At 46.3% G+C, this 26,188-nt stretch overlaps 1 protein-coding gene across 1 annotated transcript in view; it reads right to left on the bottom strand.

Moving 5' to 3' along the window:
- Window positions 1-8,679: 8,679 nt before the first annotated feature.
- GDF6 (growth differentiation factor 6) overlaps window positions 8,680-26,188 on the bottom strand; it is an 18,253-nt gene continuing 744 nt past the window's right edge. Inside the window, exon 2 of the mRNA XM_011937005.1 lies at window positions 8,680-11,857. Coding sequence (XP_011792395.1) covers window positions 10,896-11,857 — 962 coding nt within the window. The 3' untranslated portion in view covers window positions 8,680-10,895. The remainder of the gene's footprint in view (window positions 11,858-26,188) is intronic.

The raw sequence follows: 26,188 nt of genomic DNA, 5'->3' as shown, positions 1-26,188 counted from the left end.
AAATGTTCCCCATGAATGTAAAACCTCAAAGTAAAGAGAAATATATTTTGTTGTTGTTCTCCCCTGGTTAGGCTGCAGTGTAGATGACACATACATAAGTAAAATGGAATTTGTAAAGCAAGAAGCAGAGTATTTTGAAAAATTAAAAGTTTCTTATAAATCTTTAAGAAAATGCATCTGTGTCAACACAGTAAAAATAATATCCCACCCTACTGGTTTTCATCTTCTAGCCCTGCGTAAGCATTAACTCATTAACCCCTTCCACCACTATTCAGTGGTTAGGAACTGAAGAGCGCTGCTACTGCTCTTCAAGGGGTGGAAATGAACACTCTACCCTCATCTCCCACGACATGAGTTTCCCCCCACCATGGGTCACAGTTTTCCAGATAACTCAAGAAAGTAATATCTTAAAAGCACTTTGTACAATGGCATTTAATAAAATTAAGAGTAAATCATCTTCGTAATTGAGAAAAGTGGGAATATTTTTTCTGGTTTGTAAAAAAAAAAAAAAAAAAAAGCCTCACCCTACATTCCTGGCTCCTCTTTCTTTCTCTATTTCCACTGACATGTCCCATGTCACTCTTCTTAACAACTGTGGAGTCTGGTAATCCATACTAATGCCTATTGTCTTACAGACTACTAGTATCTTCCCAATATCCATTATCCCTTCTCCCATGGTTACAGAACTTCAGTTTCATTTGTGGCAATAATGTGCTCAGGTAGAAAGACTTCATTTCCCATCATCCTTTGTAGTCAGGTTTGGGGAGGCACATGACTAAGTTTTAGCCAATGAGATGGAAGTGAAAGTGTCAGGGGAGATTTCCAGAAAGACTTCTTAAAAGTGGCTGACTGTGCTGAGATGAGGGTAACCCCTTTTTGCCTTTCCCTCTTCTCTGTCTTGCTCACTGGAACGTAGATGTGATGACCAGAGCTCTAGTAGCTTTTTGAACTATGTGGCAAACTTGAGGATAAAAATCGTACTTTTAAATGACTTTTTAAATTCTCTGATGAGAAATCACCATAAGCAAAACTGAAATGCCAAACTCCAGGTTTTGTTTTTGTTTCTGTTTCTTACCAGACAGAAATAAACTACAGCTGCTCCTCAACTTGTGTTGGGGGTTATGTCCTGATAAATAATCCATCCTAAGTTAAAAAATAGCATAAATTGAAAATGTGTTTAGTACCCCAAACTAGTGCCCCAAAATGTATTTAGTACCCTGTAAGGTCAAAAAAATTCTAACTTGAAAACATCATAAGTCACGGACTGTCTGTATTCTTGTTTAAGCCACTGTTGTTTGGGGTTTTAGGCAGATGAACCTAATATTAATTGACACGTCTACTTTTTCCTTCTTTTTTTTTCTGGCCCCAAAACAAATTCTTTGCATTGGTTCGTTTGATTACCTATTCTCAGAGTTCATTCTACCAAGCAGGGTTGACACAATGCCCCCTCCATAATTTTTAACATAGTTTTCTAAGATATAGAGTCCAGGTGAGTTTGCTCATTAGGGTTAATAAGATATATGCCAATATTCTGATTCTCCAAAGGCATACATAGTTTATTTCAGGTAGAGAAAAAACTAATTTTGTGATCACATGTTGCACACTAAGCTTGGCAACCTATCTTACCAGTGTGAAAAATTAACAGCGAGGGTGAATGGCTCACTAAGGACTCAAGGAAATGTCACTTTTGTACAGAGGAGATCTGCTTCCTCTTCTTTAGCATATTATTTGAATATCTAATGCTATTTACCACATTGGGCAATGATTTTAGCAAATCTTCTCTTTTACAGAGATGTTTCTATTTAAGTCTATATCCTTAGTGCTAAGCACACCACCTGCCAAATGGTAGATGCACAAAAAATATTCACAACTATTTAATAAATTATGTCCTTTATTAGAGGCTCATTTCAACTACCATTCCTATCACCAGTCAAAAATGATGTAGCTTTCAAAAAATCTATCAAAAAATAATATAATAATAATGATGGTAATAATAATTACAGAGCACTTTTTTTCTTTTTGTTTTGTTTTGTTTTGTTTGTTTGTCTGTTTGTTTGTTTGTTTGAGGCAGGGTCTCACTCTGTCACCCTGGAGTGGAGTGGTGCAATCTTGGCTCACTGCAAACTCTGCCTCCCAGACTCAAGCAATCACCAGAGCACTTTCTATATGGATTTTTTCCTCAGTATACATGGGGGATTGGTTCCAGGACCTCCTTCAGATGCCAATATCCTCCATGCTCAAGTCCCTGATATTAAACGGCATTGTACTTGCATATAACCTACGCAAATCTTCCTGTATACTTTAAATCATCTCTAGATTACAATGTAAATGGCATGTAAATAGTTGTTACACTGTATTGTTTGGGGAATAATGACAAGCAAAAAGTCCGTGCATGTTGAGTACAGACACTTTTTTTTCCTCAAATATTTTTCATCCAGAGTTAGTTGAATCCACAGGTGTGGAACACCCAGATACAGAGGGCCAGGACAAACCATACTAGGTCATTTATTAAGCTTGAAAAAACTCTGAGAGAGGTTTATGTATTGTGTGTATTTAGTTCTACATTATGTCTATAGCTACATTCCATGCCCAAGCCACACAGAATCAAAAAAGAAGCCATTTAATTTGGTGCTGTGATACTGAAAGCCCCTCCTCTCCTCTCCACCCACCCCTGCCATATCCAGAACCTGAACTGATCTCTGAATGCCTTGTGGAGTGTACTTTTTGGAAGAAATGCTTTGACCTATGATCTACCTTTCTGAAGCAAAGTAACATATGACGTTATAGGGCACTCAAAGCGTGGTCCATGAAAGAAACTCAACCGATAACATTCATACAAATTTCCATCTTCTCCATCTGTAGAAAAAGACCAATGTGTTAAATAACAAATAATGTAGACTATTTTAGATGTAGGGGAAAAGATACACAGAAGACAGATCTGCCTACAGTTGCAGACCTACCAATAGACAACCCAAATTCAGACATGTGGGATAATCTGGAGGAGTTCTAAGATACAGTGGCTGTTCAGAGAATGCCTCAAAGGGGTCTCTAATCACAACGCTGGCCCATTGTTTAGCCCAAGGTACTCTCACTGCCGACTAGAGAACAGCAGCTATCTATGTGCAGACTAAGAAGCCACTTTCCAATTAACACAAGTAAACTTTTAAAAAACAGAAAATTTTTTTTAATAAAACTATTATCTAGGAAATCGTTTTAGGAAAAATCATTTGTTCAGTGCAATGGGAGGGGTTAATGGTCACTAACAACTCATTCCCAACAAACTTCAGGAGTCAGGCTTTAGTAAAAGACAAGGCATGGAATGAATACATACAGTTTTGTTTAAGCCTAAACCAAACATACTTATAAGAATAATGTTGTTGTTTGTTCTAGATAGCAATTGTAGAGTCAGAAAAATGAAAAGTGCTTTCTTATGTGAATAAAACATGAACGGAGCCCTCTAACCAAGGGATTTGAACAACTCTAAATCTTCTACTGTGATTTGAATGCTGTTGGTATGTGATAAACATTAGCCACTAGTAAGGGCAAAAATAATCATACAACTGAGAGGCTAATTATTTATCTGTAGTTTTCTCAGCTTGTCAGATATTTTAGGGATAAAACTGGAAACACAGGAAGTTCCAAAACTGAGACCGAACCTCTGAGACTTTTAAGACTATCTTGACAAAGACAGGTAAATATTCCCCATGTAGATTACCAGACTGGTTTTAAAGGAAAGGAGTGATGATATTTTGGAGTCCAAGTACCCTTTCCTTTTCTTCCAACCAATTAGAGCCCATCATTTTCCTGGAACTTTCTTTTTTTTTTTTTTTTTTAAGTTTAGGGCACAACTGGATGGCATAAGTCACTTGGTTTTCCCAAGTAGATCACGAAGTCTTCTGAATAGAAAAGAGATGTAGAGACACATGAGATGTGTCCTTTTCCAACAAGGGGTGACCAAATATGAAGCTGTGGATGGCTGAATCTCAGCCTCATGGATATGTTCCCTTTAGTCATTGACCTAGTTTAAGAGTAAATACTCCTGTTATGCTTGTTTTAAAATTCCCTTGACACGTCTTGTTGGTTTTTATCTGTTTTCAGGGGAAATGATAATATGAACTAGTTTCACATTCCTGTCACTAAATAATTATCATGATTAAGATCTCCCACTATTTTTCAGAGGTTAAAAAATAATCACTTGGAAATGTGAATTTTCAAAAAGAAAGTTGAATGAAGAAGTTCTAATTTTCACTCATGTGATCATTCTCAGACACATCTGGTATACCTATTCGCAGATGACACCAATATATAATAAGTATAATAAGTATTTATTAAATTCCGTCTTGACAAACATGTTGTATTCCTAATAAGTCTGAACTTCTTAGAAGGGTCAGCATTGTACCTGTTTCGAACATCAGAATGGTATAGAGGACCTATGGCTATAAATGTTGCCCTTCTCCTCATCCCTCAATCCCTAATCCTATTATCCTCCTTCCTCAATAGTTATAGGGGACAAAGGCGAATTAAGCTTTGACAGAATTTGTAAGTTAGAAAGCAGAGGAGTAAGTCATAAAAGCAGAACTTATGTCGAAGGAACAGCTTGCCTGTATGAGTCTGGAAAGTCTTAGAAGTTCAGGTTCAATTTTGAATTTCCTTTCTCTCTAGTTCTATATGTAAAGTTTCCCAAAACCTCAAACAGTGCCTGCCAGACCATGGTAACTCACTAAATAACAGCTGAATGACAGCAGATGAGAATACACTCTAGATTCTACCAGATTAAGTTCTAGCTCCTCCCAGGCAAGTGATTGAACCTTTCTAACTCCCAATTTTTTAATCTGTAAAGCAAAGTAATAACAAATAGAGTTGTTGCAAAAATTACCTAATAAAATTATAGTAGTAATAATATTCCGGTGAACTCTTCAAGCATAGGGACCAGTTTTTCATTAACACACATTAGTATTGTGACCAGAGAACTAGACAAGGAATAAGGGATGTATGGTTTCCATTAGATGCCATTTTAACATCTGTAAGAGTTGTAGCTCTTCCAGACAGAAGCATATAGGAAAAGAAACACACAAAATTCAGATGATCAGAGTTTGATGATAAAGTCAAAAGAGGTTATGAACAAATATGTAAGGGCAGAATAATTCAACATAGTGTCAATAAAGTACTTTTAAAGCCAAAGATGAAAGCAAAGAAATGTCCTAAGAGAGATAAATAATAATGAAATCTAATTAATTAGTGAAGCAATTTACCTACAATCTTAATGGGGAGTGTGGAATTCAATTTACCCAAATCGGGAGGAAAAATTAATTAAATGGCCTATCTTGAACCTAGGAGAGGCCAACTCTTAAAAGATAGAAATTCCTTTTGTTTCTGTGACTCTTAAAGGGGACTTAACATATTGGTTAGTGTCCAGGGAAGGTCCATCTCATTTCTTGACCAACACCTCTGGTAAATTTGCAGCCAGTCTGCTGAAATAATCACCCCATCTTGGTTGTGACAGTATGATTTTTCTGTAATGGGTTAGTGTTTTTAACCCAAAGATATTTTAGAATGAAGTACATGCTAAAATATTGATTTATTAGGTAAATCAAATTTAAATTATTAATGCTTTTGTGTTAAGTTCAAAAATAGTCTTCGTAATAATTGGGACAATCTGCATATATTTGGTATTTAAAATATTTGTGGCTGGGCATGCCTGTAAGTCCAGCACTTTGGGAGGCTGAGGTGGGCAGATCACCTAAGGTCAGGAGTTCAAGACCAGCCTGGCCAACATGGCAAAATCCCCTCTCTACTAAAAATACAAAAATTAGCCCTATCATAAATACAAAAATTAGACGGGTGTGGTGGCGAGCACCTGTAATCCCAGCTACTTAGGAGACTGAGGAGGGAGAACCGCTTGAACCCGGGAGGCAGAGTTTGAAGTGAGCTGAGATCGCACCACTGCAATACAACCTGGGCAACAACATGAGACTCCACCTCCAAAAACAATAAATAAATAAAATGTTTGCAAGCTTTAAAAATGTACTTTATTAAGATACCTAACAGGTTACCCTCTAACATCAATTTAAATGGGTAGTTGAGTAATTAATTGTAGGTTCCTGATGTTGAGTCAAAAGGTATAAACTACATTGGGATGCTTAATAGAACTTATGAATCACCATCTTTAGAAGTTTAATGGATTAGCTTTACTTGGAATGGTTTAAGTATACTGGAAGGTTTTTCTTGTTAGAGAAATTTGAAGGGCTTTAAAAAGAAAATGGAATATATTAAGCTCATAAAAGCAATGTACAGTAGTTAAAGGAAGTTCATTAACTAGGTTGAAACTAGAATTGGTTAATTAAGGGAGGTTGGTCCATTCAATGTGAGTTGAAGACATCAATCAAAGGCTCCCTTGAAAGTGACTGTTAAAATTACTAGATTTATAAGTAGACTAGGATTTGTAATGTATTCCTTCAGAATATTTACTGGGTGTCTGCTATGTGTTAGGCACTATTCTGGGTGTTAGGAATATAGCAATGAACAAAATAAGGGCAAAAACATATCACAATGGGGCCTGGATACATTAAACTTAAGAGCTTTAGAGAAAATTTTAAAAACTAAGTTATTAAATGATTTGCTTCAGTATGTTAGATATTAATGATAAAACAAACTGGCCATAAACAGCCTCTCTATTGCACAGAGTTTCTCCTAAGGGACACTAAAAACTCACATTGACAAGTGTCTCTATTCATTCTTTTATCACTAATGCCTCGTTCACGTTTGACTCTCAAAATTGTGTGTAGCTTGAGTGTTGAACCTTCTCCTCTATGTTCTGGAGTTTTTCACATCATTTCCCAAAAAATCTGAGTTAACCAAGATTTTCTTCTTAAAATGCAAATCTCTCTAAGGGTAAAAGCTAGGAGATATTTACATCTTCATGTAATTCAATCAGATTGTGTTTTTCCTAACACCTGAGTTAAGGAATAAACTAACAGAGGAAAGAAAGAAAAAAAACTTTGGAGGTGAAAATATTTGTGCAGAAAAGGGAAATCTCTGGATTAGGAACATATTAAAGTACAAGGCTGGTAGTCCTCAGGGCATTCGTGAGCATGGGCAAACTGGGTGGCAGGTATAAAAAGAGTGGTGCAAAAATGCCAAGAATTCTCAACTATTTCAAAAGCAGCTTCCACTCAGAAAAGAGTCTTCTTTCCACTTTCCCAGGTGATTATGTCCTCTCAAAACTCAGAAGTCAAAATTGCTTCGTTAAAAATTTCCATTTGGGTAAATAAAGTTTCTGCAAAAACTGGCCGGGTGCGATGGCTCACGCCTGTAATGCCAGCACTTTGGGAGGCCGACGGGGGCGGATCACGAGGTCAGGAGATCGAGACCATCCTGACTAACACAGTGAAACCCTGCCTCTACTAAAAAATACAAAAAATTAGCGGGCGTGCTGGTGAGTGCCTGTAGTCCCAGCTAGTCAGGAGGCTGAGGCAGGAGAATGGCGTGAACCCAGGAGGCGGAGCTTGCAGTGAGCGGAGATCGCGCCACTGCACTCCAGTCTGGGCGACAGAGCAAGATTCCATTTCAAAAAAAAAGTTTCTGCAAAATGACCTGGAAATTAAAACGATGACTGTGTCCACGGGAAAATGTTTCTTATTTCTAAGGGTCCGCTTGCAACCAGTCTTTTGAAACATGACCTATTTGTAAATTGACTATTGTGCTGATAACCAAAACTCATAAAAATCACACCCAGGACAATCCCAGCAAAGTGTAGAGAGTCAAAGCCCAGTAATGGCTTAAACTGTAAGTTTACTGGGCCAAGCCCAAAGCTAAGAATTCAAGGAGTTTTGCATCCCATACCCATTTTTCAGCTGCCCTTAAGCCAGCAGTTAGAATTCACACACTCCAAAACTTCAGGCAATGCTGCTGGCCCCTGTACCATCTCCTCCACCGCCAGCTGACCAACCCTAAGGATTGTAGCCAACTGTACATTCCCCACGTGGGATATTTGGGGACCAATCAGAGAGCAGGTAGATGATCTGGGGACAGAATTGTACAGTGGTTAACTCCTCAGGCTCTAGAGTCTAAATGAACTAATTTTAAATCCTAATTACAATTCCCTGGCTCGATGACCACAGGCAGGTTACTTAAATTCTCTGCACCTTGGTTTCCTCATCTGTAAAATGGGGATTATAATAATATCTACCTCTGAGGGTTTTAAATGAGATGACACATGTAGAATAACATCATGAGTGACAGAGTGAGTGCTCACACTCACACGTGGGTTCCCCAATTCACAGCAATCACAGAAAAACATTTGTGTCTTCTGGCTCCAGTGTGCCACAAATGTAAAGAGTAATGACACTGACATCTTGATTGACTTAGGTAACCGCTTTCTTACCTCAACATTACTGCTTTGTTTTTTCAACATTAAAGAAACTAAGAAATAATCCAATTTCTATTTGGATTCTGGTCTAATAGCTGACAAGGACTTGGCTTTATTCTAGTGAATAAAAATGTCATGAAAAAGGAGTTATTGAAGAGTTATGAAGAAAAAGTGTAATGCACTAAATGATAAATTTTTTAAATCATCAGATTGTTTTCAGACATTCAGTTCTAAACTGGAACAAACTACTTCTGACAATAATTCCTTAAGAAAATGATTTTTCTAAATCGATCCATATAAACCAGGCTGAGTTATTAAGGAGAAAAATGCATTTAATAGTATAGCATTCGATTGTGTATCATCCAGGAAAGGTGTACTGTAGAAAATGTTTTGATTATTAATTGACCGCTGGTAACTTTAGTGTTGTAAATACTTGTATTATATGAGGTAGACAGTTTTAAAAAAACTCTCCATTAGACAGACTTAAAATTTTGTAATAATATTTAAGGAAATGATAACATTATGAAAAAATGAAATATCTGATTAATGCTTAACTTTGTACAACTCGAATATAAACTTTAAAAATATTAGAAATTATAACATTTGAGTGCATATAACGTTTTGTACATTAGGATGAATTGCATGCTGTCCATTTCCTCTTTGCACTTTCAGTCACCTTAAATAAACAAATATATACAGCCTTAACAGAACAACAGTGCATCCAAAGCAAATGTGCATTTTAAATTATTTCTCCTGGCCAAGTCTTTTTTTCACTTAGCATTTTTATATTAGTATTTCTTATCATCCTCACCCTTTCTTTGACAGTTTGTAGTTCTCTGAACCAAACAAGCAACAGGTTTAGATTGGAAGACAGCAAAATCACTTAGGAAAAACTAAAACTTTTTTTAAGGGCTGGTACAAATTCCATTGATCAAACAACTTTATAGTCAAAGATGAGGAAGAAGCTAACTCTTCAAAGGGCCTACTCATGGGCAATGTTTGAAAACAATACTGGTGCAGGCTGGGGGAAAGTTCATGTTTTTGACTATCTGGGAATGGGTATTTCAATTTCTCTGTACTCTCTCTAGCTTCCTCCCAGAAGACAAATTCCACCCCTGTCTCCTTCCTTACTGCCTGTTCCCCATCTCCCACCCCAAGCTCAATGTAACACTTGGCTCTTTTCACAGTTTCTCATTACTAAGTTTTAAAAACATTGCCTAACTGATAATTACAATCTGAAACAATTCTTTTGGGGGAGCCCTGGGCTATTACTGGCTGGTAATCTTTCTGGAATGTCAAAGAGAGGGGAGGGAACTTAGATTTTAAAGAAACTTCAGAGACAGGGACTTGTGTCCCCTTTCATCCTTCCCTTCCCCATTCCTGGCTCCTGGCCTGTCCCTTGATCCCCATCCTCCCTGAGGCCCACCATCTTCCCTCCTGATGGGATTCCTTCTACTTCTTGGTTCCTATTTCCTCCTTTGTAGCTCTTATCTTGTTTTGTTCCCCACTCCTGCCCATTTTTTTGGAACCGGGAAATCACTTTCCCCTTAGAAGAGCATGTCTGAATTTTGGCAAATTCTGTTGAAAGAAATCAATTAGAATCAGAAAGGGCATTTGGGTGGGCTACCTCCAGCCTGGGCTAATGCACCTCAGTGTCAGCCCCAGTCAGAGGCAGGCCTTGTGGTTTCTCATTATCCTTCAGGGGGTTCCATTTGGACTAATTCTTGTCATTCCATCCATACCAGTTCCCCTTGCCCCTACCAGAAAAAGCAACAATGAAGGCAGAGACCTGGGCCTTCAGGAGTGAGGTGAAGGTTGCCAGTTCCTGGTACTGGAAGAGGCCAGGGCAAAGCTGGTAAACTCCCAGAGTACACAAATGGATGAGAGGAGCACTCATGGGCCCACCTCTTTCAAAGCTCTTCTATAGGCAGTACCATTCCTGATTTAACTATTCCTTTTGCCAGTTTCCCTATCTAACACTTTCTGTGTGGCAGGGCACAAGACATGGGCTATGAGATGGCCAGAGACCCCACCTTCTTTACACCAGTAAAAACCAACCAAACCAAGATGCGGTCAACGGTGATTCTTCCTCCCACATTGTTTCCCTTTTTAAACTGTTATTTTTTCAATCCATGGAGCAGTTGAGAAACGGGTATGCATCTCCTCTCCCCTCCCCTTCTACCAAAACCTGTAAGACACATAAGGAAATCCAAAGCCACAGTAATAGAGAGAGAGAAACACACACACACACACACACACACAGAACAAAAGAAATCCTCCTTGGCTTGCTTTTCCAGGGTGGCCAGGCAAGGTGTCAAAATTCATATCTCCCTCTGGGCTGGCAGGTAGAAGGTACTGGGAAAGCTGCGCTCCCTCTCTCCCACCGGCTCTCACGTCCAGGCTGTTCCCTCACCCTCAGCCTCCCCCAGCGCCAGCTTCCTCCTCCTCCTCTCTGCAGCCAGGCCTCTCCTGCAAGGCGGACCTTGGCCCGCCTTGGTTCCGGGCCAAGGCAGTGGGAAAGGCACCGCTACCTGCAGCCGCACGACTCCACCACCATGTCCTCGTACTGCTTGTAGACCACATTATTGCCCGCGTCGATGTACAGGATGCTGATGGGAGTCAATTTGGTGGGCACGCAGCAGCTGGGCGGGGTAGAGCCAGGGTCCATGGAGTTCATCAGCGTCTGGATGATGGCATGGTTGGTGGGCTCCAGGTGCGAGCGCAGCGGGAAGTCGCATACACCCTCGCAGTGATAGGCCTCGTACTCCAGGGGCGCGATAATCCAGTCGTCCCAGCCCAGCTCCTTGAAGTTCACGTGCAAGGGCTTCTTGCTGCAGCGTAGCCTGGACTTCTTGCCGTGACGCTTGCCATGGCGACTGGCGAAGGCCGTGCGCCGCCGCCGGCGGCCAGGCGAGGGCAGCCAAGGCCCGGCGTCCGGGGCACCCGACGGCGGCGGCCACGACCCCTCGGCGCCCACGCCCGGGCCCGCAGCCTCCGCCGACCCCAGCTGCTCGCGCATCTCTGCGAACAGGTTCTTGCGCTGGGATCTGGTGAACACCACGAGCAGGGCCCGCTCCTGAGGGGGCCGCACCCTCCGGCCGAAGCCCAGACTCCGCAGGTCCGGGGGCGGCGGTTGCTGGGGTCCCCGCGCTTGAGTCTCGGCCTCCCCGGCGTCCAGCTCGCCCCATGCGGCCCGCAGCTCCAAGCACAGCTGCTTCCAGGGCTGGTGGCCCAGCCCCTGCCACACGTCGAAGACTTCCCAGCCGGCCGGCGGCGCCCCCTGCGGGTCCAGGGTCCGCGCGTCCAACAGCAGGGGCGAAAGGCACGGAAAGAGCTGCACGTGGAGCGGCCCGGCTGGTGGCCCCCAGGGCGCTGAGGGCGCCTGGCGAAACAGCCGCAGCTCCGCGCCCACCAGCTCTTCTTTGTCTGAGAGCATGGACACATCAAACAAATACTTCTGTCTCCGGAGAGGAGTGTGCGAGAGATCGTCTGCGAGATAAAAAATAATTACAGTCAGTTTCACTTAAGGGGGAGATCAGCCCGGTGCTCTTCGGCCGCCCCGGGAGGAAAAGGGCGGGGAGTGGGGGCAGGTCGGCCGGGGAGTCCAGCTTGCCCGGCCCGGGGCCTGACCACCCTGGCTTCCCATCTGGCTGGTGCATGGCGCGGGGAAGGGGGGGCGCCAGGGCAGGCCCCCTCCTCCGGGTCAGCTCCGGACTCTCAGGGCGGAAGTCGGTGGCTGCTGGCGAGGCGGCGGCGGCGGCCTACCGTGTTTTCCCCCCAAAAGGCTTGGTAACCACTAATGTGCCCTTTGTGGTCTCGAGCCTGGGCCGTGCTTCCCTCAGACCTCCCCCAGGCTGGGCTGGCTGGTGCTCGTTCACGTCTCAAATGTCACCTCCTCCAAGTAGCCATCCCTGACCACCCTGATCTAAAGTAGCCTCTCCAGGTCCCTATCAGAGGACTGGCTTGATTATCTTCCTGGTACTTAGGATTATCTACAATTACCTTGTTTATTTTTACCTCCTTAGTAGTCTGCCTTTCCCAGAAACACTCTGCCCGCCTCCACCAGCCCACAGGAGCTAGGCCGATGTCATAGTCCGCCTTGTTCCCCTCAGTGCCTAGGGCGATGCCTGACCTGGAGCACACGCCCGTCGGTTAAGTGGGAAACTTCTACCGCAGTGAGTCTTAATCTGGCTCACTAAAATGTCCTGGAGAACTGAAAAACTTCCAGGGCCAGGGCTTGATTCAGCCTATTGAGTCAATGTCTAAGGACAGGACTGGGCATGGGGTTTTGTTTATTGTTTGCTTTTTTTTTTTTTTTAACTTCCAAGATGATTTAAAGGTGTAGTTCTAGTTTAGACTCACTAGTCTGGGGTAACATTGCTGCCCATCAGGCGGTTTGGGTGGGTCCAACAGTGCAGGCAGAATGAAGAGCTGGTGAGGGATTTATTTATGTATTCACCAATCATTAAACAACAAACAAAAGAGCCATGAAGTTTCAGAAGTATTGGGGACAGGGGGTGAGAAGTGAACAAACACACCTTGCATCTGTCCATTGAGACCATCCTGCAGTCAATGAGAAAAATATATACCTGGAAGGCAGAAAACCTCAGCCAGGGACAAGTAGATACACACACACACACACACACACAGAGAGAGAGAGAGAGAGAAAGAGAGAGAGAGAGAGACACTTTCCCATCTCTCCTCCCACTTCCAATCTAAACTTCTCTCGCTTTGCAACTATTCCTGAAGATAAAAGGTTTGGTCATAAGTGAGAAAAAGAAATTTAGGACAGGTGAGGTAGGGGAGTATAACAGGCTTTTAAAATCCAAGGCAAATTCTTCAGAACCAAGGCAAAACTGGACTTCTTTTTTGACACATTTGTGCACGAAGCCAACTCCACTTCAATGTGCAAGGCGGAAAGCTAACCAGATTTTCCTGGGCTGCCTTCCCATAAAATATTTACAACCTAGCAAATACAAAAATCCCCAAAGCCCCCAGCCTTCCCCAGAAGCTAGTAAAGTTTGGGTCGATTTCAATAGTAAAAGTGTCACTGGGCCCAGCATCCAAGCCTCTGTACCAGTCCAGATGTAGCCCGGGGGCACTGGCTCTGGAGCCTCAGCCACACCCAGTTTGTACTCAGGGCTGACCGTAGCATTGGCTGGTTCACTCTTACACACATGCCCCAACCTGAGATGGGGTGTGGGAAGGGTTAGAGAGGTGAAAAGGGAAAAGCTGCTGCAGGCAGTTGATTTATGGAAGCCAAGACCTTCAAACCGACCAGGGTCACATTAAAATCAGGGGGAATTCAGCACACTTTCTTCTCCTTCAAAGAAACCTATGTCTGACAATGCTCAGCCACCACCCAGATCTCTGGACCTACTGCCTTAGGCTTCACTTCCTGCCTCTCTCCCCAAACTACGGATGAGATGAGAGCAACAAATCTAAGGCACTTGCTGCACTAGCTAAATGTTGTTAGGGATAACATATTTCTAATCTATATCCACCTGCACAGAACAGTTCTGAAAGGTAATTACTTGTATTATTCTCATTTTACAGATGAGAAAACCAAGGATTGGAGAAATTAAGGTATTGCCAAAAGTCAGACAGCTAGAAAGTGATGAAGCTAAGAGCCACAGTTATGTCTATTTAATTCAGAGTTGGAGCATTTAGCCCCTAAGCTCCATTGCCTCTCCACTGTAGTCCAGGTACTAGAGTCTAAAAGTAACCAGAAGTGGCCAGTGTATAAGAAAAGGGGGAAAGAGTCCAAATTATTTGCAGGGCTTGCTAGGAATAAAATCTAGGCTCCCTTAGGAAATGATTTCCATCTTTGCTTACACAACTCTTGAGATGGTTTGCCGCTGGCTGCAGTGTATTAGGCAGGTGTAAAGAATTACGATTTATTTCTCTCTCATGCAATATGGGAGAATCAGCCTGCTTTTGTTTTTACTCTTTTAAAAAATATATATGTGGGCCAATAAATGATTAATTTGCACAGCTGAGTTAAAACTGAGGCAAGCATCTATAGAGAAAGATCTCTTACTGATTCTGCAGCCTTAGGATTTCTGATGATCTTTCCAGCAAGACCAGCCCACCCCTACCCTTTCCAGGTTTCAGTGCACGAATACAAATGGGACTTCAGCTAATTCTCTGTTCTCTTCCTACACCAGCTCTGTCACCTACTTCAAGGGGCCTCACCTGTGTGCATGTGGCCACTCCAGCTCACAGCTTAAAGCTGTGCACAGTTTCACAGGTGCACACATCAGTGTTGTGATCTACCTTCGGGGGAACTGAATGGATGAAGAGTCTGTCCAGACCCTGGAAGTGAGCTTAGGGATATTTGGGCAAGAATTCTACAGCCCCGGTATCTGGAGCTTGGCCTGGAATAGTGACTCTTAAAGCCACTAAATCTGCAGTGGCTTTAAATCTGAATCGTCAGCATCTCATAGGCACTGGCTAGAAATGCAAATTCTCTCTGGCTCTAGAGGCTTGTGGTAGGGTCTAGAATTTGCATTTCTAGTAAGCTCTCAGATGATTCTGATGCTGCTGATCCAGGGAATTACTCTAAGAACCACTGATCTAAGTGGGGGTTGTCCTCTAGGTTCTTTGAATTCACAACCAAGTAGGGAGGAGCACCAAACAAAGTGCTGCAAAGCATAGGGCCAGGGCAGCATCTAAGGCAGTACTCACCAGGACCAAGTCAATTCTACCTCTCCCAGCCCATTTCTGGCCCCCAAAACCACCCCCATTTTTTTATCCTTTCAGCCACAAGTTCTTTCCCCAGGTCTCTAGTACCTCTAACCCCTAAACAGAAGATCCAAGAAGGTGGCTCCTCTGTGCACCTCCCCTGCAGACCACATTCCCCACCTGTCTAAACCTGCATCACAGAAATAGCTCAGAGGAGGCATCCAATCTGGGAAGTGAATATAACACCATGCACTGTTACCCTGAAGACACTTTCCCTGCTGCCTGCTGACCTGGCATCACAGAGCCTGGCTCAGCTGCTATGAGCCATCTGTGGGCAAAAAGCCAGCCCTTCATACTCCCTTCCACAAGCCTCCTCTCCCATTAAGTCTTGTATAAATGAAGACTGATGTCATCAAATGATCCTCTCTCCCACCCCTTTGACTAAAAACACATGCACTTATCACTTCAAAATCTGTGGCACTTTCCCACATCCTGGGAGTGAATCCTATGCTTTGGGTCCTTAAATTGAAATTGACCAGAAATACATGGTGAAAACTTTTTATTTCCCTTTTACTTTGCATCAACCTGGTTTGTTACAGCTTATTCACACCTCTGCTAACAATGTCTGCTGAATATTAGACATACAAACATTTCCAGTTACAATTGCTGGATTTGGGCTTATCTTCTTTCCCTGGCAGGTGCATAGAGAAGGAAGGGGGAAGAGAGAAAAATAAGAAGGAAGGAACAAACCATGGCATATTAGAAGATACTCCTTCATAATGGTCAACAAGTTGGTAAAAGGCTGAAAGCACCTCAAACATATATTTCTGGTGTAGAATTTAGGAAAAATTTAAAAGAGGGGAGATGTTGGTCAAAGGATACAAATTTTCAGTTAGGGTGAATATAAAATAAAATTTTAATTAAAAAAAAAAGAAACCAAGAGAAGAAATGGTACCTATTTGCAAGGTAAGTACCATTGCACCCATTTTAAATGAGGAAACTGGCTTAGAAAGGAAAAGGGCATCTGTTCACGGTCACAGTACATGGTTGGAGAAAGTTGGAGTCGCAAACTCCAGAGCGGAAAGAGAAGATGCCCGCAATGCCAAAGGCCAGACGCCTGGGGAACCTCAGCCCCAGGAGGATGGCATGAGGGAACGACACGCAGCTGCAGGACTCTGTGTGCCTGCCCACTCCAGCCTGCCCACTCCAGCCCCAGTGCCTTCTGCTGGGGGCTACTTCCTTGAGCTAGCCTGTAGAGGGTTTCCAAAAACCAGAAACTTCCTTTGGTTGGAGGTGGGAAGGGCCCGGCATTGCATTTTCCCAAGACATCTCTGAGATATATACCCAGTTTGAGGTCACTTTCGAGAGTCCTAGTTGGATTTTGTCACTTGCCTGGCTGTGCACCCACGGTTCCAGCTCTCCAGATTTGCAGGATTCTTGGCACGGCTGACTTTGGGCTCCACGAGATTCCTCCGCGCGCATCTGGCTCACATCTCTGAGTACGCAGTGACCCCGATAGTTACTGGTCAGGCACCCCACCACGCCTCCCAGCCATGTTCTCCGGAGGCACAGGCCCCGCGACTAGGCCACTATTCAGAAAGTCGAGAAGATAGTGGACTTTCCATCCCCAACCCCCAGGCAGGGAGAATCACCCATCTTTGCAAGGGAAACTCTAGGCACCTTTCCCTCACCCCCTCATTTTAGAGCCAGCAGCAGCATTGAGCACTTGTAGGGCACCACCTTTGTGCTAGGCACGTGCTCAGAGCTTTAATGGTCTCTCTCACTGAATCTTCATAGCGAACGTCTAAGGTCAGGCCTACTGTGATACTCACTTATGGATGAAGAAACTGAAGCTCTAAGAGGTGTCTTGCCCATTGTCTTGAAACTAGCAAAGGAACAGGTGTTGAAGGTCCTAATTCCAAGTGCCCTGATCCCAGTCCTGCAGCCATGCCTCTCTACCAGGGTCCTGTTTGGGCAGGCAGCCAGGAAATAGGACATACCTTCATCATCAATGTAATCAAGGTGAGCTGGGTTCCCCCAGCATTTTTTTCTTTTCTTTTGTTTACTACAAAGAAGACCTCCAAGCTCAAAATTCATGACTGGGCTTGGAGTCATTTTCTCAACTAGGTCTTTCACGTTCAGCACTGCACTGAGGGGGCAAAGTCCATCAGGTTGGAAATAGAGCCAGGTGTACTGGGTGAATAAAAATGAGCCACCAACCCCTCCCCCTGGAGTGTGAAGGGCTTTAAGGGGAATCTGTGTGCCTGAGGAGATACTCATCCTGAGTTAGGCCTCTGTTGGGATCTGAGCTTTGCAAGCTGCTGATGCATTGCTAGCATTCTTACTGAGATGTGAGTTCAGGAAGCAATCCATACAACTCACCCTTTCCAGGGTGCTGTTTCTTAACCCCAGTACTCATGCCTGACCCCCCAGCATATAATCGTAAGAGCAAACACTGATGTAGCACTAAATCTCTGCTGGGCATGATCTAAATTCTCAACTTGTAGCAACTCATTTAATCCTCAAAATCACTTCTGAGACAGCCATCATTCTAAACTAAAAGAGACAGCTTGAGTAACTGGCTCAAGATACTAAGTAGTAGAGCGGGCAGTCTGGCTCCAGTATCTGTGCCACCACCCTAGACATCCTAGCCCTGATCTCTGTGCCTTATAGAAACCCTGAGAAACTCTTCCATGCTCCCCGTGCCTGGAGAGAGGGCATCAATCCCTGGCCAACAGGAGTCACTCACTTCAGCAGAACTGCAGCAGTCATTCCTTCAGCAGAAGGAATGTCGATGATTGGACTTGTGAAAGAATTTATAAGGAAATTTAACAGAGCTACAGAGGGGTGCGAATGAGATAAGGTGTGAGAGAAAGACTTCTGAGGGCAAATGTCAGTCATTACTGATGATGTAGAACGAGCATAGGAATTTAAAGTCTAAGAGACATAAATTTGAGTCCTGATCTGTGACTTAGTGGCTGGGTGACCTTGGGTAGACTGGGTCACATAATCTCTCCCAGCTTCATATGCCTCAGCTATAAAATGAGAGAACCACCTCTACCTTGCAGGATCATTGTAAAGGTCAGAGTCAAAGTACTCAGGGATGTGCATGGTACATGGAAACGTTCAATGAATGCAGTCAATATTTCTGTAACTACTTACATCTTCTAGGGGAAGGTGCACCTGTCCTCCTCTTGACTTCCCTTGAAATCCAGTTCTCTGGACTTCAATCCTTGTGGTCCAGGTGTCTCCACAAGATTCCAGAAGTGAATGGAGGAAAGGTGCTAGGAACCATGGGAAAGATGAAGATGCTTCCAGTTCCTGCTTAAGTCAAGTGAAAGTCAAGGCTCATGGAGGCTGCAGCATCACCTCATCATCCCGATTCTTCTCAGTCCTGTGAGGCCATATCACCACTGCTGTCCCTCCCACAGTGCCAGGTGAATAGACAACCTCCACCCCAACCACATCAAGGATCAGGCCCTTCTTGCAGGTTTCCTCTTCTGCAGGGGTCAAGGCCAGTGACAGCGCTTGTGCTAACCCAAATGACTCCCAGGGTGGCAGTGCAGCCCTGAGAGGCCTGAGGATCTGTTTCTTTCCCGGCTTTGGTATCCTTTTGTGGGGGCACAATCTGACCACAGGGCCAGTCTGGGGTGGGGATAGAGAGGCAGATGTTACTGATCTTCACTGTACAAAGGGCCAGACACATATTGATGGGGAGGGCTACAATGGAGGACCCCTTGGGCTGCAGCATGAGGCTAGGCCTGTGGTGCTTGTCACTTTTGAAGGAAGGTTTCATTGGCAGGTCTGTCCTCAGTGTGTGCTCCTTCTCAGCACACACTCACCAGTCCAGCTTTTCTTATGTCTCTTGGCTTCCCCAGAGCCCTCCCCAACAGCTTGCCCTGTATTTCTCCTTCCAAAGACCAGAGGGGTCCAAGGTGAGTCTTCCACGGAGTCTTGGAGAGGCTTTTCCACTCTCTCCCTCAGGCCACCAGATGTAGGCCCTTCTCTTCCTGAGGGGCCTGGGCCTTGTAGACTCCACAAGTCAAGTGGTTCTGGTAGCCTGCCTGGATCCCTTGGAGAAATCCCAGTATTGGTATAGCAAACTCTGGCTCAAGGTGAGGCAAATGAATGAGAGTGGAAAGAAAGAAAAGAAAGGGGATCCTCGAATCCCACTCAACTGAAAACAGCTTCACACCCCTCACCTCGGGACCTCAGCATGGCCTTTAATGGCCTTAGCTCTAACCCCAGGATGCCTTCTGACAAGCAGTGATGACTGGAGAGCAGCCCTCTCCCCTGAGTGCTGATCACCGCATCAGGAGCTCCAAGGCACTTTAGGGAAACTCCTTTTGTCTTTAGAGGATGAAACAGATTCATTTACAAAGTAGTTTTCCTGAACTTAGTTAATGACCCTGATGGCCAAGTGATCTCTTGAAGGGCCAGACAGGCAAAGCTGAGATCAAGGACCCTTCACTGTACTTCTCTTTTCAACGGGGTCCCATTCTGGGCTCCCGACCACAGCGGCTCAAATCTTAATTTGGCATCACTACAGATGAAACCCAAACCGAAGTTCTCGTACTGTTCCCGCGGCGAGCCCTCCCTCCCTCCCCATCTCACTGCGACGGCGCACGCGGCCTGCCCTTCCCCTGGGGCCCGGACCTGGGGGGTTGGCTAGGGGCGGCCTTCCCTGCACTGTCGACCGGTAAGTCACCTGGAAGCCCAGGGGAGCAACCAGGTCCTCCAGGAAGGCTAGGGGAGCGGAAATGGAGGAATCCTCAAGCTGCCATCGGAGCTGGAATATGATAGGGAGGCTTGGCTTAAGTTTTGAAATCAAAAGTAGAAGGAAGGGTGTCCATTTTATGCGGCTTCCACTCTCTGACCAGTTCTGAGGTTGCAGGTGGGGACGAGGGTTCAAACTGGCTTGTAGTCGCGGGGAGGATATTGGACTCAGTGCACGGGAGAAACCGCTGTGCTGTGCCCTTTAAGGTGCTGGGCCGGGTGCAGCCTGGGAGGAAGGGAGAGCCGCAATCTCTGTCTGCGGCGTTCATATAGGTCTGACGTTCGAAACAATTTAGCAAAATGAGATTCGTGGGCCTTAGTCTATTCCTAGTTAATTTCCCTCCACACTGAGCTTCGGAGCGGCAGTGGGCTGGGAAGTGGAGTGGGAGCTGGACCAATTTGCCTAGAAGCCAGGTTTGAAAAGCAGGCGCACCGATTCCCTTGAACTCCTAAGTTATTCAGGGGTGCCCTCCGCACCCCACTAAAGCCAATCTTCTGCGCTGCCCCTGTTCCCGCCCTCTGCCCCTCTCCCCAGGCTAAACCAGCCTGGGCTAGAGGCCCGCCCCTCGCCTCTTTCACGCCCACTCTCGGGTCCCTAAACCGTGCCCCGCCCCCAGGCGCCGGGGCCACTAGCGCCGCAGCGCGCGCTTCCCTAGGAACGTTGTCCAGCGCCGCCCGCCGCCCGCCCCTTCCAAGCTCTTGCAGCCCCTCACCCCAAGTGGACCCAACCCTCAGTCCCCAGCAATGCTAATGGACTGTCTTAGAAGGCAGAGAACGGCAACCCTGGAACCCATTAGTCCAAGGAGGACCTATTTAATTTCTGTAAACAGGAGATACTATTTAACAGACTTTGAGCTTAAAAATAAACAGCCAGGGCTTGGGGTGGGGGATGGAGGGATGTCAAGCAACGGAATGGCACGGTGAATCCACATTCCGGCATTCCACACCTCGAGGGCTCGGCTCGATTCAGTCCCCTGGTCCAAAGAGCGTCGTTTGACCCGGGTTATTCAATACCCGAGGGGTTATCGAACTAATGCCCTTCCTTTTACTTAAAAGCGCCCAAGGATTATTGTTGATTTGCTCTGGGGCCTTTGGTGCACGCAGTAGTCCTAGCAGGAAACAAAAATTCTTGTTCTGCCCTATTTCTATCATACCGTCTTCCTCTCCACCTCTCCATCTCATTCCCTTCTTCCTTCTCCTCCACCGCCCCAGAAAGACGTCACCACGTTCAAGGAGGTGTGTAAGAACCCCAAGGACTCCATCTAAGAAAAACATGTGGTGTTAGGGCCTCCGATGCAGTGCCCTGCCATCCCCGCGGGTCCAGGTAACACGCATCCTCTCCGGTCGGAAAGAGGAGCTTTCAAGTCCTGATTGAATTGAGGGGTGGGGAGGGAGGAGAAGACGGATTCGCAAGGCCTGTCGTGATCTGTGGTTTGAGTGACTTTTTTCTTTTAATGCGCAGAAACCACAAGGATGTTTGAGCAAGTTTTTAGATCCCCTCCCCCACCGGCAACTCCACCGCGCAAACTCCCAGAGGCCCGAGAGCCTCCCGCGTTGAGGAAAACGCTGTGTCCGTCTCAGATTAGCCTACTTTGCCAAGGAAACTCGCCAAGAATCCCTGCGCAACCTGCGCTCTCGCTGTAGAACATACTAGGTGGTCTTTCTTGCTCTCTTTTTAGAATCTTCTTGCTTTTCCCTGTAAGGCAGACCTTAAGGCCTTAAGGATTGGAACTGCAATAACTGATGTTTAACAGCAAGTCAGTGGCTAAGAGTTTGGTCTGTGGCCTTAAATATGCCTTAGTTATTCGAACCAGAAGAGCAAAACAAACTTTTAGTTTAAGACTTCTTTCCCTTACCCCCGGGCTTTTTGCAGGACCTTCCAGTTCACCTGACTGGAGGAGGACCCTGAACCTGGACGGTGGCGCAAAATCCGTGTCCGCGCCCATGCAGGCGCACCCTCACACGCACACACTTGAACGCTTAGCAAACCTTTTCCAAGGCTGTTCCCTCTTTCCGGGGAAATAAAGCCTAGATTGGAACCTTCTGCCCAGCTTCCTCATTTGGCCGTCTGGTCTGCATTAGTGTTTTTATAAGGGACTCAAACAAATCGAATACAAGGTCACCAAATAATTAACAGTTGTGAATTCCCTCCGTCCCCATTAAAATACTTCCCTGCTTATATTTCATTTTCGGTTTGCCAACGACAACAGGGTACCGGCAAAAACACTGCCGAGTCGATTACACCACTCTGCGGCCCAGGTCCACCCAGAAACCCGCTGTTTTGCATAACATGAGGTACCAGATGAACTTCAATGGCGAGGGAACTACGCAACTCTCTGAATGCCCTACCCACAGCCAGGCTATTCCCAGAATGGTCCTGCTCTGCCCTTTGATAATCATGACCCAGAAGGTGAACGGAGAAGCCAACAAACAGTCAGTGGCAAACTGTCCTGACAGTTATTTCTAGGGCATCAAGTTCTTCAAGGATGTTCCCATCTCGTTTTGATTTTTATCTGTTCCTTACTGCCTCCTTTTTGAGAGTATTATTACAACAAGAAAAAAGTAAAGGGTATTCTTATTTCAAAGTAATCTGGAAACCTAACTCACAGTAATAGTCTTAGACTTATTTTGGTTCTCTCATTCTTGAGAGTTGTTTTTTCCCCTTGTTGAAATTATGTGGCACTTTTCACTACATAAACTAAAGTCTGAGTCTCTGTCTCTCTCTCTCTCTCTCTCTCTCTCTCTCTCTTGCTCTTCCTCTCTATCTCTCAGCCCTGCTGAATTCATAGAACTAATTGTCTGGCTTTCTCAGGCCCCAGGGCTGGGGGTCCAGGGCCCCAGGACTAGTAGCCTTTTAATGAGTCATTTCATGAGCAAATTGTAATTTTACCATATCCATCCTTGTCCATTCTCATCCCATGATGGCACTGAAACACATATGCACACACCTTCTCACCTTTATGGATCCAACATCATTTTAAAAGCACAATATAAGAGCATTTTTTAAAATCAGGGATAACATGGTTTGTGCCTCTGCTAAAATAAGAACAGGAAGAAGCAAGGCACACCAAAATTCAGACCCTCTCATCTAGTTTCACTCACACTCCTAACTTGGTCTTAAGTGACTGCAGACAAATTATTAGACTGGGGGAAAATCTTTCCATTTTTTGTCTTCCGCTTCTTGTCACCATCCATTAGAAACCACCTCACCTCTTAAATTATCTATACAGTGCTCTAGTTAAACATGCAGGGTCTCGAATCTTATATGAGCCCTATCTGTCACTGTGTGACCTCAAGCAACTTGCTTAACTCCTCTGTCTTCTTTACTTCACCTGTAAAACGTGGTGATGATAGCGTTTTCCTAAGAAGTAGTTGTGATAACTAAGCGAAATAATTCATGTAACAAAATTTAGTGCAATACTTGGTACACAGTAAATTTTCAATAAATCGTGATTACTATTACTCCTAGGTGTCTGGAGAGCATACTGAAAGAAGGGACCTGTTTTAGGTTTTTGTTGTCGTTGTTGTTGTTGTTGTTGTTATTGCAATAAGTTCTCCTCCTGGAGGATAGGGAGAAGTGGCCCGGGATGGGGTAGTACAGAACTTGCTTTCTTTATAAACCTAAAGCGTCCTTCATTCACTTTGGGCAGAGTTTATGCCTGCTCTCCCACTCTCAACCATAGGCTTCAGGTGTAACTTTGGGGTTTCCGGGTACGGAAGGCTTTTTACAGAGCATGTCGCCCATGCCTCCTGGACTGGCTTCGGGGCTCCTTTTCTTTCCTTCGCTCCTCCCCTTGGGGGACCCCTGGCTCCTCCGAGCCAGGCCAGCCCCACTCGACGGCGATTTAAACATCCCTCAGGCGAGGCGGCAAGTTAGCGTTGCTGGCCCAGCTCTAGGCGGGCCGCTGCTCTTTCCTCCTCGCCAGGCTGTCCACGCTTTGGGGGAGGGGACCTTAGGGGGTTTGGCGCGGTTAAGAGCCCCATGTGAGAGGGGCGGAAGTCCTCGCCAGGAGCCGGGGATGCGCGGCTGGCAGGTCCCTTCCATCACGGGAGACGAGACACCGTTTGATGTGTTATGACATGAACCCTCAATTAGATCGCTGAGTTGAAACACTCCAATCAGGGGCCCGATGCTAAGCAAGCCCCGGAAGGTCCAGCCTGAGGTCACCGCCGGTGACACATCAAATCAAAATCAGTGAGAGGGAAAGTGAGGCTTTCCCTTTATCAAGCTGGGGCTGCAGCCAGCAACGCACCCCCTCCTCTACGCACCCCTCCCGCCCGCGGCTCCGCACTCCTTCACCCCCGCGCGGCGTGCGACAAGCCGCACCGCCTTCCCAGTCAACGAACTGCCTTTCTTCGCATTTTCTGGGAACCTGGAGACGCCGAGGAGACCGCGCCTTTGAAGCTGCGGTCCGGGTGGTCATGCAGCGTCTCCTCCCGCTGTGGACCGCTCGCATCCCCAGCCCTCGACGGCATTCCCGGGTTGTAGCGGGCCTTGTGGATCTTGGTCCTGCTGCTAGTCTGGAGGCCTTGGCTGGGGAACAGAGGCCTCCCCAGACTGGGTGCACATGCAATAATCCCTCCTCTATCTCCAGGATCCGGGGCTCACAGCGCAGTGGCGGGGGTGGGGATGGGGGTGGGGAAGCTACAGGGCAAACTAGGTGAAGTGATTTCTCGTCTACGCCGGATTTGGGGCCCCCCAAGACTTCTCCCCAACCGTTGTCTGAATGCCACAGGCTTCCGGAGACACCTCCAAACAGCCCTCAGGGTCTTTTGGTCCTGTGCCAAACTCACAGGGCACAGCGAACCAGTTAGGGTGCCCACTTGGGGGAGGGGCGGAGATCTTGCCACTTTATTCCCGGGCAAAGAAAATCCGCGCCCAACCGCGGGCCAGCCTAGGCCTCTGGGACTTCTCTTGAGGAAGGGCCTCTTGAGCAGTCCACTCTGAGCTTCCTTAGTCTCCTTCCGCAAGTGTAGTACAGAAAGTGCACGATTAACAGAGGACTTGGAGGTACAGAAACAACTGTAGCAAGGCGTGCGTCTTGGGGAGGGTTGGTGAGCTGCTCGGGCAACAGGGAAGCTAGGGACCACTACGAAGAAGCCACGTGTCTTTGCAAAGGTGACTTTAGTAGTCCTAAAATCACCATAAAATACCCGGCGTTAATTTGCCCTCTGGACCTTTCAGCAGCTCATGAACCTCGCTGACCTCGGGCTGCAGCGGCTAACCGACGTGGGCAGGACCCTGGAGCAAGGAGCGCGACTAGGAGTGAGAGGCGGGGACTGGAGCCGGGGAAGAGCCTGGGGCTGGGATAGGGGGGCGGGCGCCGTTAGCCTGCTCTAAAAAGCTTAGGAGATGTGCGAGCACCAAGGGTAGCAGTGGCTGAAGCAGCTTCTGAACCCCGAACCCCAGCGCTGCAAGGTTTCTGGGCAACCCCACTTAACTGGGAGCAGGTCAAAGTTACGGAGCTAAGTCTAGGGAGGATGGAGGAGTGGATATCTGCCTAAATCTTATTTATCTCCTCATTTTCTTCCTTCTCTTTCCCCTTCCTTTCCTGTCTCCTTCCACATTAGTGTCTCTCTCCTTTAGGAGCTGAGTTTCCGATGCCTGTGGATCCTTCCCTATTTCTGGGACCAGAGGTGGTGCGAGGTTTTCTTGAGGGCACTGGTCACACTGCAGATCAACGCCGGTGACCAGAAGGGGCCGCAAGGGTTTCCGCAGATACCCACACATGCAGGCGCCCCCACAGAGGGTACCAGGGATTTCCCCCACCCCCACCAGCCCCCAGGAATAGCGCAGAGAGAGGAACGTCGCCTGGCTGAGAAAGGTGGATGGGCATACCGGTGTACCTTTGTGTATTAAGTACCCACAACCTCCGAACGAACTTAGCCGTCCCTGTCCCGGCCCGCCCAACTGCTGCTCCGCATCTGCAGAAACCACTCGGGTTGAGGCCTCGGAGCAGCCGGGAGCGCCACGCTGGAGCAAAAAAGCCGGAGGGCGCAGGGCTACAGCCCGGCTGACCACCTCCGCACCCAGCGCGGGGACCAACCGAGAACCCGCGCGGCGTCAGGACCAAGGGGCTGCCCGACGCCACTCCTGGACTAGCTCCTCAGACTGTGGGACTCGCCAGTGCCGGCTTTGCCCAGGACTTTCCAAGGCTCTCTCATGCCCTAGATCTGCCCCAGCAGCTCAGGCCTTGAACTGGGAACCCAGTATCCGAGACACCGATTCCATTAGTCCCCATCCCGACCCCTCTTCAGCCGGGTTCATCCGCCTGCTGCCTCCCGTCCTCCTCGTTTCCCCCACCAGCCACCAGACAAGCGGCAACCACGCCGCCTTCTGCAAAAGAGGAAGAAGGAAAG

Source organism: Colobus angolensis, unplaced genomic scaffold, assembly GCF_000951035.1.
Source record: "Colobus angolensis palliatus isolate OR3802 unplaced genomic scaffold, Cang.pa_1.0 Scaffold16, whole genome shotgun sequence".
Lineage (NCBI taxonomy): Eukaryota > Metazoa > Chordata > Mammalia > Primates > Cercopithecidae > Colobus > Colobus angolensis.
The sequence above is the reverse complement of the archived record's forward strand: the minus strand, read 5'-3'. Positions and strand labels throughout refer to the sequence as shown.